This window comes from Cibotium barometz, chromosome 45 (genome assembly GCF_041138505.1).
Source record: "Cibotium barometz isolate CiBa-2024 chromosome 45, ASM4113850v1, whole genome shotgun sequence".
Taxonomy (NCBI): Eukaryota; Viridiplantae; Streptophyta; class Polypodiopsida; order Cyatheales; family Cibotiaceae; genus Cibotium; species Cibotium barometz.
Window position 1 is genome coordinate 12,508,296 of NC_141090.1, and position 13,305 is coordinate 12,521,600.

At 41.5% G+C, this 13,305-nt stretch overlaps 1 protein-coding gene across 1 annotated transcript; it reads left to right on the top strand.

Annotated features, from left to right (window-relative positions):
- Positions 1-1,106: 1,106 nt before the first annotated feature.
- LOC147612452 (protein ROLLING AND ERECT LEAF 2-like) lies at positions 1,107-4,278 on the top strand. Its single transcript, XM_086783050.1, has 6 exons — positions 1,107-1,350; positions 1,587-2,360; positions 2,504-2,682; positions 2,777-3,000; positions 3,192-3,506; positions 3,611-4,278. Exons 2-6 carry the CDS (start codon positions 1,619-1,621, stop codon positions 4,101-4,103), a joined length of 1,953 nt encoding a protein of 650 aa, XP_086639176.1. The 5' UTR covers positions 1,107-1,350; positions 1,587-1,618; the 3' UTR covers positions 4,104-4,278.
- Positions 4,279-13,305: the final 9,027 nt, after the last annotated feature.

Sequence of the window (13,305 nt, forward strand, 5' to 3'; positions counted from 1 at the left end):
CAATAACATGTCTTTTGTTTGGAACATTATTAAGGTATGATGTGTGATGTTTTTGGAACCCATCACATATAGGCCCCTCTATCCTACATAAGCGTGGATCTATGCATCGCCTAAGCTAGTTTTATACATAAGCATGGAACTAGTTTTATACATAAGCATGGAACTAGTTTTTACATGAGCTTCTATGCAATAAATAAGCTCAATTAACAGCTTGGTCTAGTTATGGTCTCCAAACTAGGTTATAAGATCCATGTATCGGTTTGATGCATAAATATTGTTTAGATATGTAAGACTTTGATTGGAGATCCACGTGCATACAAATAAGTAGATTTTGGTAACCAATGGCATTGTAATTGTGTAAGCATTTAAAAATATTCTTGTGGAGAATTGTGATACCTTTGTGGGTACAAATAGGGAATCTTAAAAGTAAAGCAAAAGTGGCATTTTTGATGCCCACACGAGAAACCTTGTGTGGGATATTAGTAGTGGAAAATTGGAAGTTGAGAATTAATGGAAAGGTGGCCGTTTGATACCCACAAGGGATGGTACGAGTGTCTCAAGGTTCCCTTTTTTTTAATGAAGCCTTGGGCTTCAAATCTAAGGCCTTTGCATGTATGTGGTTAGGCTTGATTTTTGACGGCGGACACCCTCGCCCTTCAAAATTGACGGGCTTGGTGAAATATAGCAAGTTTTTTTGTATTTTAGTGAAATTTTTTATGGGCATTATGAAAATCTGGAAGTATTTTACGGCCAAAATGCTCAAAAACAAGCGTGACGCCCGTCAAAAAGCAACTAGGTATGTGATGTATGACGATAACTCTCATTGGATGCCGTGCAGAGTCAGCTAAGCAAAGCATTAAAGACAATTTATTCTGTAATAACTCGATGTCCGAGAGAGAACCTTTTGTCAAAATTGTTCATTTTTATATTCCAACTTCTAACAAGTTCCAAAGAGATGGTCAAATGCACAATCTCTGGTGTCTTAAATTTACATAAATATATATTCTATAATTAATTCAGGTCCCTGTTGAGTTTTCTTATTAATCATTACTTTTTTTTTTCGAGATTACAAAAGAGATTAAAACGTTGGGAATTTGGAATATAGTACCAAATTAAGTCATTCTGGACCAAAATTTTGGGCTTTGTTGACGACCTACACATAATACGTTTTTACCGGCAACAGGCAGCAGAACGATGCCGTACAATAGAGACGTTTCAAAGCAGCCGCGATCTTCTTCAAAGGGAGTAATTTCTTGCTTTCATGACAGTCTCGGCTTTGCGTCAGAGCTACTCTGCCCATCTCTCTCTCTCTCTCTCTCTCTGCACAGCTTTGCAAGCTCGAGAACCCACGTAAGCCCAAGCTCTGTGTGTGTGTGTGTGTGTGTGTGTGTGTGTTTTCATGCATCATTTGATTCAGAATTTCCCCATCTTTGATAGCTTTACATAAACGCACAGTCCTGTAGTTAAATCTGCAAGAAAAATCCAAGGCATGCATAGCTTCCACGAGAAAGTCATGGCAAAACCTTGCTTTTACTGGGCAACTTTCTTAAACATATAACCTTCATCTGGGCTCGCTCATTTTGCAGATCAGTTTTTCCAATTGTGAATCGTCAGCTATATGGGGTGCATCAGCTCCAAGCTCAGAGCAGATGACCTGGTGGGTAGATGCAAGGCCAGGAAGCGCTTCATGAAACAAGCTGTACTGCAGAGGCATGCCTTTGCAGCAGCCCACACTGCTTACTTGCTGGCTTTAAGAAACACAGGGGCAGCTCTAAGGCAGTTTGCAGAAGGGGAAGGGGGGGTCCCTGCCTCTGGGCAGGGCCCATTTGCTGTCGTGCCAGAGCCTCCCCCACCCCCTCCACACCTCCCAAATGCTAACTCGGACTCACCCCCCTCTGTCACTACGAAGGAAATTGATGCTGCCGAGGACCCCACTGATTTCTTCGAGCCCTTCCAACCCACAGACCCTCCATTGCACCTCCAAGAGCATCGGAAAACAATGCAGCAGACCTTGGAGAAAGATGGGGACACTGATACTTCAAAGATTGATGAGCAGCAGCCCCACATTGTGGAAGAAGATAAACCCCATCAATCAGTGGATGCAGGAGAGACCCACGAAGATACTGCTATTGAAAACAAAGATGAGCTCATAGATGGGCCTAAAGATGAGCAAGGACATGAAAAGGATATTGAGCACGAGCTTGCCATCATGCTGAGGCTAAATGCTAAGAAGGATCTCCTTGAGATTGTGAAAGAGCTTGATGAGGAATTTCTCAAGGCCTCAGCAGGTGGGGCTGATGTCACCTGTGCTCTCGAGACACGAAAGCCCCACGTCCACACAGATCTGCCCAAAAGCAAATGTGGGTTCCTTTTTCTTTCACATGTTTTTGCTATTTAGTTGTTTCTTTTTCTCTTTTCCTTTTCCTTTGCTATTGGTACATTGCATTCTAAGAAAGCTCTCTCTAATGTTGCTGTTGCTTTATTTCTTTGAGATTGTGCACAGTTAGGAATTACCACTCAGCAAGGGTTTTCAGTGCCCTCAGCTGGAACTGGTCCCGCAGCCCCCTCTCTATTAAAGAAGAGTTGGAAAGCAATGTGGATGAATCAGGGAGAAATGCTAGCCATGCTTTGACTCTAGAAAGGCTTCTAGCATGGGAAAAGAAGCTCTTTGAGGAAGTGAAGGTGAGTTCCAATGATAACCTTTAATTGAATACATGGATGGGTAAATAGGATGATTAATCAGGAGGTTAATTTAGGTGATTTCCACTGCTTGCAGGTTGTAGAATCACTGCGTGTTGAGCGTGAGAAGAAATGCTCTATCTTAAGACGCCAAGAGACTAGAGGGGAAGATGCTATTGAGATTGACAAGACCAGGGCAGAAATCAAGAGGCTGCATTCTCTTATTTTGGTGTCGTATCAGGGGGTGGAGTCCACCATTGAGGCTATTGAAGACTTGAGGGATGATGAGCTTCATCCTCAATTAGTGTGCTTAATTGAAGGGTAATTTCCGAATTAGGATTTTCTGTGAATGTTAATGTATGCTTGCATTATAGTCATGATGAGCTTCGTCCTTGTTTAGTGTGCTTGATTGAAGTTCATATGAGTGTCAATGCTTTCTAACATTGTAGGATGATTCTGGGACCTGGTTAAAAGCAGTTTGCTAAAACTTGTCTTAGTCCCAATGCCAACAGGTTGATGAACATGTGGGGAGCAATGCATCAATGCCATGCCAAACAGACTCAGATCATAATCCACATAAAAAACTTGGATGCAATGATGACTCAGGAGCCCACAAGTGACTTGCACCATCAAGCAACGATTCAACTGGAGAAAGAATTGATTGCTTGGCATGAGAGTTTCTGCAAGCTTGTGGATAGTCAGAGGGGATACATGGCAGCCTTATATGGTTGGTTAAAGCTGAGCCAGTTGCCCATACAGACGGGCAAGGAAAACAAGAAAGCTATGGAGGAGGATGACGAGGCAAGGGGGGAGCTAGAGGTGTATAGGTCAGTGTATTGTGCAGGCCTTACTATGAGCATGCTTTTTTTTTTTTGGACTTTACGTGGGTTTTGTTTAATTAAGCCTTTCATTTCATGTGTGTGTGCTGCAGGCTATGTGAGGAGTGGCAGAGAGCACTGGGGTGTTTGCCGGACAAGGTGGCATCGGAGGCGATAAAGAGCCTAGGGGAGGTTGTGAAGGCAATGGTGGGGAAGCAAGGGGAGGAGATGAAGCAGAAGAAGAAGGTAGAAAAGTTGGAAAAGCAGTGGGAGAAGAAGGCAATGGCGCTACAGCCGTTAGAGGAGCAGGAGGAAGAGAGCAGGGGCAGGGGGGTAGATGCCGCCAATGAGCAAGGGGAAAGAAGGGCAAGCATGATGCCCATTGGTTTGATGGAAAGGAGGGCAGCTGTGGCCACCATGAAGAAGAAGGTGGAGGGGGAGATGATGAAGCATTGGAGGGCCGTCCAAGACACCAGAGTGCTCACCATGAACAACCTTCAAACAGGCCTGCCTGGTGTATTGGAAGCCATGACTGGCTTTTCTGCTGTCTGCTCCCAAGCTTTCCAGCATCTCTACTCTCTCACTAGATTTCCCCATACCCAGTAGTAAGAAAACAAAAATTTTACCACATTATTGGCCTTTTGCTTCCATCCCAATTTTGCATCATGTACAGGTACACCACCACAACCCTAGTGTATTTCCCCCAATTTTGGATTTTGTATGTTGTATGCACTTTTTTGATACGAGTCTTTGCCATAATCTCCTTTTTGCAACTTTCAAACTATGTACAAGTCGCAATTTCTCGCAAATTCACGGTATGTATGGTTTGTGGGATGTCTCTAGTGCTTCCTTTTCGAGTAGTGGTATGGTCTGTGGTACGGCTAGGGCATTCTTCCTAATTAAAGCTCTCAAACTCAACTAGTTTCACCTTATATTAGATGTGTGCTCTTAAGTTTATCACTATATATATATATATATATATATATATATATATATATAGAGAGAGAGAGAGAGAGAGAGAGAGAGAGAGAGAGAGTATTGGGTTCGAATCTACCCACTCTAATAGTGCATGCAATATTATTCTAGCTAATGTAATCGCCCCCCTCGCCCCCCCCCCCCCTCCCTTCCTCTCTCTCTCTCTCTCTCTCTCTCTCGGTAATTTTATGATGTGTTGCATGTTGGCACTATGGGATTCTCTTCAACTTTGAATATATTTAGGTGAACTGGTCTCCTTGCTTTCTTTCAATTATTTGACTATGTATTTGGATACAATGGGATGGTGGGGTGGGTTATTATCAGAGTAGGATGGTGGGTTTATCATCGCTTAAAACCCTTATGTACGTTAAAATTTTTAGTAAGTCTAAAAAACAATGGTGAACTTGTGTGAACCCCCGAAGTTGCAAGCCCATCATAAATGGCTTTTTTGAAATCTCTTCGCTCTTGGTAGGTTTGTTGTAAAATTTACATAGGGACATCAAGAATCTCACCTTCTTTTTTGCGGTTGAAGTTGAGAAGGTCCTTGATGAAGTCAATCCAAGATGTACTTGATTGAGATCTTATGTCTCTATTTTTTGACATTACACATACTTGGTACAAGTTTTGTTGCACAAAAGCTTTGTCACGTCCTTGTCTCTTTTGGTTGCTAGTTGCTCTAGTAGTAACTTGTTTGCAATTATTTGTCAACCAAAATAGAAGTCTTCATCATCTGCATATCCACAAAGCATATCCACAAAATTTTCACCTCAAGTGGATGTTTCTTGTGTGATATAAAGAGAATAAGTGGTGCCCATTAGGGCTTTCTAGGTAGTTGAGGTAATCTCCTCTACATTTCTTACTTTGGCTTTGAAGAAAGATCTTATTTAATCCCATTCATCTTCATGTTGATTTTGATCAATTTGAAATGAAGCAGCTTGTGATGAAGCATCAAAGCATCCGGGAGATCTTTTCGACTAAGTGCTTGTAAGGATACATTTCTCTAAGAATAGAAAACATCCTTTGGTTTTTAGTTTTTTAGTTTTTTAGTTTTTTAGTTTTTTATTTATTTATTTTTTGCGAGGAATTTTGGTACTGAAATTATATCATTTTAGACAGACAGACACCTTGTGAGTGTAGTGATGAGACGCTTGCGTGATCGTTTGATATTTACATACATCACTGGCGGGTTTGATAGCTGGCACCGACATATTTTTGCCACCATAGATTCTATAGCTGTACTACATTGACTAGTCTATATCTACCCACTTTAGCGTGTTCACATTATGGACCGCTTGTATATACTCTAGTATGTGCGTTAGTCACTTTATCTCTTTTGTAGATCTCTTTTGTTAAAGAAGAAGAAGAATTTTCAGCCTCACCTTGTGTGTTCTCTTCTAGGGTTTATGAGAGTATGTGTACGCTTGCAAGAGCTCAAGCTCTCTTCTCCCTTATATCTTTTCATGGTATTAGAGATTGGTTCATGTTAAGAGTTGAGCGGCAAGCAAGAGAAGCATATGAAGCGGTACGAGGGTAAGAGCTTCATCTACTCTTTCCCTTTTGTGTTGTTGGCTATACCCTTGGCGGGAGCTTTTCGGGAGGCATCGGCAAACAAACTCTGATTGAGGAGCTTTCTTCGTAGGAGTGGAGCTTAAGGGTAACTATATCGTCATTCGGACATAATTTAGTATGCCAAAAACGCGTTTCGGACACGTTTGGATCTCTGTTTTTCAGTTCGCAGGTATTCACAGGTACTGCGGCGGGTAAGTTTCGATTCTCTATAGAATTCTATTTTTGGCACTGCAGGAAGGATGATTGGTTTTGTAGACATTGTGTGTACTGTAAAGAGGCCTTACAGATGCTATTGGGTGTATGTATGTAAGTGAGGTCACTAGTTGTGACAGTTTGGGTGTAGCATAGTACCGTTACAAAGAGTACAACAGTTTGTGCAAGTCACACAAGAGTGCTGTTTTTGGTGAGTTTGTGTTGTAGACAAGATGTAAATAATGGAATTAACCAGATTGTTACAGAGAAGCTTGACAAGAACAACTTCCATGCTTGGAGATTTAGATTGATAAATTTTCTGATGGAAAAAGGCTATTGGACTACATTGAAGGTGAACACGAGGAGTCACCATAGATACCAAAGATTAACCCAACTGCTACAGATGTAAAAGAATACAAGGATTGGAATCAAGGAGCAAGGAAAGTCATGTATTGGCTTTTTATTAGCATACAAGACATCATGATTGGGTGTATACAGGATGCCAAGTCACCCAAGGAAGCACGAGACACCTTGGTGAAGCTATATGAAACTAACACCAAGGCACGAAAGATTAAGTTAAAGAATGAGCTTCATATTATGGAGAAGAAAAACATGTTTGTGAATGATTGTGCCTTGAAGATCAAGGACATTATGGAATTCCTTGTATCTATATTGGTGTTTTTGTTGATGATGATGATAAGGTAGAAGTATGTCTACGTGGTCTCGGGCCACAATACAAGGCATTCAAGACGTCTATTCAGACTTGGGAAAACATTCTCACCTTTACAGATTTGGTGCTAATGTTGATCATTAAAGAGAAGAATTTGGGTGAAGATCAACAGTCCACAAAACAAAAATAGTTCAGAGCAGCAGGCCTTCTACACAAGTTCAAGTAGAGGACGAGGTAGAGGTCGTGGACGTGGCCAAGGTGGTGGTGGTCGAATAGGTGATCATAGAATTATGGTCAGCAGTAGCAGCAATAGCAACAGTTCCACGAACCACAACAACAACACACAGGTGCAAGAGGCCAGTTTAGAGGCAGGGAGAGTCAAAGAGGTCGTGGTAATTGGTAAATGTAGCATAATGATACACAAGGCTGTTTTTATTGTGGGGTAAGCCTAGACATGTGTAGGCAGATTGCTATAAGAAGCAGAATGACATGTGAAATGGAAAAGTGCAGCAAAATAACTATACGTCCTCCAACAGAAATAAGGAGGAGGATAATGAGAGGTTGTTTGTCATGCAACATGTAGTTAATGTTGTGTCTGGAAATGATGTATCAACATGTAAGGATAAAGTATGGTATGTTGATTCAGGTGCTTTGAACCACATGACAAGTCATGGTGAGTGATTCAAGGAAATGAAGAGTCTTGAAAGACCAGGTTTTGTTGAAACAAGGGATGACACTACTCATCTGATTACCCATGTTGGGTGGAGATGTGCCATTGTTTATATAGGATGGTAAGGTGAACTACCTTGCAGATGTACTTCATGTTCAGAATATTACAAAGAACTTGGTTTTTGTTGGCCAGATGATTGAGCAGGGTTTGCAGATGTGGTTTAACCCTGATGGTTGTTATGTAGAAGACTTTAAAGATAAGTGTAGGTTTGTTGCAAAGGGGAACCGAGTGGGCAGAATGTTTACACACTGAATGTAAATATGCCTGAAGTGAGTGCTGTAATGTTTGCAAATGATTTAGGAGTTGTTGCAGATACAGGCATTTGGCATAAGAGAATTGGACATGTAAATGTGCAAAGAATGAATGAAGTCTATGTAGACTAAAGCAATTGTGATAGGCCTGCCTAAGTTTAAGGTTGAAGGTATGCAAAAAGTATATGAAGCATGACAATTTGGAAAGCAAACAGAGAATGTATTTCCACATGACAGAAATGTGAGCAAGAATGTACTAAATGTTGTGCATTCTGATGTATGGGGTCATACTAGGAAGGCTATGTCTATGGGTGGTGTAGGTACTATGTAACATTCATTGGATAACTACACGAGAAAAGTGTCGGTGTGTATTTCATGAAGGAGAAGAGTGAAGTTTTCACTCATTTTTAGAGTTTCAGAGTGATGAATGAAAAGTAGACACGAAAACATGTGAAGTTCCTAAGGTCAGATGGAGGGGGAGAATACTTCTCCAATGAATTCTTTGATTTCTTGTGGAAGAATGGCATTCAGAGATAGTTTACATGTAGATACACTCCGCAGCAAAATGGAGTTGCTGCGAAAAAACAAACACATTGCAGAGACAGCACGAGCATTGATGGCATAGAAGAATATGTCGCATAGTTATTGGGCCGAGGCTGTGTCTATAGCAGTTTATATTATGAACATGACTCCTACTCAGCCATACATGTAACGCCAGAGGAGAAGTTTACTGGCAAGAAACCTGATTTATCTCACTTGAAAGTTTTTGGATATATTGTATATGTGCATGTGCCAGATGAGTTGTGTACTAAGCTAGATCCAAAGACAGAAAAATGTGTGTTTATTGGATATTCCCTTGAGCAAAAGGGATATAGATGTTATAATCCTGCTACATGTGAATTGAGGGTAAGTAGAGATAAGGTATTTGATGAGATGAGTATATGGTATGCTGTAAAAGATGTTGTTGGGAATGATGTAAGTGGAAATGTGGTTGCACAGAAGAATGCAAGTCAGCAATCACAGTCATTTGGACCAAGAGAATCCTCATTCAGCGGTTTTGTTGATAGACCATGGAGTGGTAGGCTACGTCATAATACTAGTCCTAGAAATGTCGTTGGTACATCACATAAAGGTAAAGAGAAAGTGGTTGAGTCTCTTGGTATGCCTGATATTTCTGCAGGGCATTCTCTTGTTGATGGAGAGTCTAGTGGCTCAGAGATGAGCCTTGATGAGGAGCTTGGGATTCTAGCAAATGAGAACACCTAAGGCTTTAGAAGCCATGAATGCAAAGTTATGAAGATTTGGAAGAGTCAAAAACCTTGTGCAGAGGTTGACTTATGATGGTTATGTGGCACATTACTATGCTTACACATGGCAAAAGTTGTGTAGGTTGTAGAGCCCACATGTTTTGATGAAGCTATTGGAAATGTGTATTGGAAGAAAGCTATGGATGAGAAGATGGATGCATCGTATGGAAATGAGACTTGGGATTTAGTGCCATTGCCTTAAGGCAAGAAAGCTATTAGGTGTAAGTGGGTGTATAAGGCGAAACATAACAGTAAGATGGTAGCATAAGTAGATACAAGGCTAGATTGGTAGCCAAAGGATATGCGAAGACACATGGGATTGATTATGAGGAGACAGTTGCCCTGGTTACAAAGATGGCAATTGTGAGAGCTTTGATTGCAGTGGTTGCAGAGCTAAAGGCCGGTTTTTACATCAGATGGATGTAAAAAATACGTTCTTGCATGGTGACTTGCAAGAAGAAGTGTATATGGATCAGCCACCTAGTTAGAGTATGTATGTAAGCTTGGTAAGGCCTTGTATAGGCTGAAGTAAGCTCACGAGCATGGCATGATAAGATTGTTGAGTATCGTGTCACTATTGGTTTTCATATGGTAGATGTAGATCGCTCTTTGTATGTGCGCAAGAGTGATTATTGTGATCATCACCATCTATGTAGATGATCTTATTGTTGGAGGTGACAATTTGAAAGAGATTGAGCATGTAAAAAGTCTTCTCAAAAGGAAGTTTGACATGAAGGATTTGGGAGATCTGCGCTACTTTTTAGGCATTGAGGTCATTCGCACATGTGATGGTATTTGGCTATCATAGAGATAATATGTATTGGACATGTTGTCTAAGTATGGGATGGCTAGTTGTAAGCCAATCTCGGTGCCATTAGATCAAAATGGCAAGCTCAGCGCGGATGCAGGTTATGTGTTGGAGGACCCCACTATGTACATGAATATTGTGGGGAGTTTGATCTATGTCACGATCTGTAGGCCAGATTTGAGTTACACTGTTGGCTTAGAGAGCCAGTTCATGCAGGTTCCGCGCAAACCATCATAAGTCAAATACCCTGTGCAGAGGTTGACTTATGATGGTTATGTGGCACATTACTATGCTTACATGGCAAACTTGTGTAGGTTGTAGAGCCCACATGTTTTGATGAAGCTATTAGAAATGTGTATTGGAAGAAAGCTATGGATGAGGAGATGGATGCATTGTATGGAAATGAGACTTGGGATTTGGTGCCATTACCTCAAGGCAAGAAAGCTATTGGATGTAAGTGGGTGTATAAGGTGAAACATAACAGATATGGTAGCATAAGCAGGTACAAGGCTAGATTGGTAGCCAAAAAGGATATGCGAAGACACATGGGATTGATTATGAGGAGACGTTTGCCTTGGTTACAAAGATGGCAACTGTGAGCTTTGATGCGGTAGTTGCAGCTAAAGGCCGATTTTTACATTAGATGGATGTAAAAAATACGTTCTTACATGGTGACTTGTAAGAAGAAGTATTTATGGATCAGCCTCCTGGTTTTGAGGATACAGGTCACCCAGAGTATGTATGTAAGCTTCTGAAGACCTTGTGTGTGGGGGCTGAAGAAAGCTCCACGAGCATGGCATGATAAGATTACTGAGTATCATGTCACTATTGGTTTTATATGGTAGATGCAAATCGCTCTTTGTATGTGTGCAAGAGTGATAAGGGTATTGTGATCATCACCATCTATGTAGGTGATCTTATTGTTGGGGGTGACAACTTGAAAGAGATCAAGCATGTAAAAAGTCTTCTCAAAAGGAAGTTTGACATGAAGGATTTGGGAGATCTGCGTTACTTTTTAGGCATTGAGGTCATTCACACATCTGATGGTATTTGGCTGTCTCACAGAGACAATATGTATTGGACATGTTGTCTAAGTATGGGATGGCTGGTTGTAAGCCAATCTCGGTGCCATTAGATCAAAATGGCAAGCTTAGCGTGGATGCAGGTTATGTGTTGGAGGACCCCCACTATGTATATGAAGATTGTGGGGAGTTTGATCTATGTCACGATCAGTAGGCCAGATTTGAGTTACACTGTTGGCTTAGAGCGCCAGTTTATGCAGGTTTCGCACAAACCATCATAAGTCAAAAACCCTGTGCAGAGGTTGACTTATGATGGTTATGTGGCACATTACTATGCTTACATGGCAAAAGTTGTGTAGGTTGTAGAGCCCACATGTTTTGATGAAGCTATTGGAAATGTGTATTGGAAGAAAGCTATGGATGAGGAGATGGATGCATTGTATGGAAATGAGACTTGGGATTTGGTGCCATTGCCTCAAGGCAAGAAAGCTATTGGATGCAAGTGGGTGTATAAGGTGAAACATAATAGTGATGGTAGCATAAGTAGGTACAAGGCTAGATTGGTAGCCAAAGGATATGCGAAGACGCATGGGATTGATTATGAGGAGATGTTTGCCCTGGTTACAAAGATGGCAACTGTGAGAGATTTGATTGGATGTAAAAAATATCTTCTTGCATGGTGACTTGCAAGAAGAAGTGTATATGGATCAACCACCTGGTTTTGAGGATACAGGTCACCCACAATATGTATGTAAGTCCGTAAGCCCTTGTATGGGCTGAAGCAAGCTCCATGAGCATGGCATGATAAGATTGCTGAGTATCGTGTCACTATTGGTTTTCATACGGTAGATGCAGATCGCTCTTTGTATGTGCGCAAGAGTGATAAGGGTATTGTGATCATCACCATCTATGTAGATGATCTTATTGTTGGGGGTGACAACTTGAAAGAGATCGAGCATGTAAAAAGTCTTCTCAAAAGGAAGTTTGACATGAAGGATTTGGGAGATATGAGCTACTTTTTAGGCATTGAGGGCATTCGCACATCTGATGGTATTTGGCTGTCATAGAGACAATATGTATTGGACATGTTGTCTAAGTATGGGATGGCTGGTTGTAAGCCGATCTCGGTGCCATTAGATGGCAAGCTCAGCATGGATGTAGGTTATGTGTTGGAGGACCCCACTATGTACATGAAGATTGTGTGGAGTTTGATCTATGTCATGATCAGCAAGCTGGATTTGAGTTACACTATTGGCTTAGATAGCCAGTTTATGGAGGCACATCTTGACAATGTGCAACGCACACTTTGGTATTTGAGGGCCACTATTGATTATGCATTGCTTTATGTAGCAGGTGTACCATTGGAGCTATATGGGTACACAGATGTAGATTGGGTAGATAGCATCTCAGACATGAGATTTACCAGTGGATTTATGTTTTCATTGGGGAGTGTTGCTGTTGCGTTGCAACATGGAGTAGCAAGAAGCAGCCCACAGTTGTCTTCTCGAGTACAGAGGAGCTGTGGTGGCAGCGTGTGAGGTGGCTTGGTTACGCAAGCTACTTTTGTTGATTTGGGGTTGTATGTGGAGAGAAAGGTTGTCATATCTTAGCAGTATACAGCTGGCCAGGAACCCAGTTTTTCATGCGCAGACGAAACACATTGAGATACACTACCACTTCATCAGGGAGAGTCTTGGTAGGGGACATCGCCTTGACCTATGTCGACACACCACACAGGATCAGGTCGTTCACGAAGGCCTTGGGAGCTGAGAAGCTCCGTAGATTTTGAGATATGCTTGGAGTTCACGAGTTGGAGTTGAGCTTGAGGGGGAGTGTTGAGATATCAAGCTCAACATGAGCTGACACTCACAAGGCGCATGCATGACCGTTCGACATTTACATCACTGGTGGTTTTGGTAGCTGGCACTGATATATCTTTGCCAGAGATTCTACAGCTGGACTACATTGGCTAGTCCACACCTACCCACTCCACTTTAGCATGTTCACATTATGGACTACATTGGCTAGTCTACACCTACCCACTCCACTTTAGCGTGTTCACATTATGGACCGCTTCTATATACTCTAGTATGTGTGTTAGTCACTTTATCTCTTTTGTAGACCTCTTTTGTAGACCTCTTTTGTTGAAGAAGAAGAAGAACAATTTTTAGCCTCTCATCTTATGTGTTATCTTCTAGGGTTTGTGAGAGTGTGTGTTTGTGCTTGCAAGAGCTCAAGCTCCCTTCTCCCGTGCATCTTTTCATGTAGTGCAGTAGGGTTTGAA

Coding starts and splice junctions, on each gene's coding strand:
- LOC147612452 (XM_086783050.1), top strand. CDS start 1,619: ATGGGGTGCATCAGCTCCAAGCTCAGAGCAGATGACCTGGTGGGTAGA. Junction 2,683..2,776: donor AGCTCTTTGAGGAAGTGAAG/GTGAGTTCCAAT, acceptor CACTGCTTGCAG/GTTGTAGAATCACTGCGTGT. Junction 3,507..3,610: donor GGGGAGCTAGAGGTGTATAG/GTCAGTGTATTG, acceptor TGTGTGCTGCAG/GCTATGTGAGGAGTGGCAGA.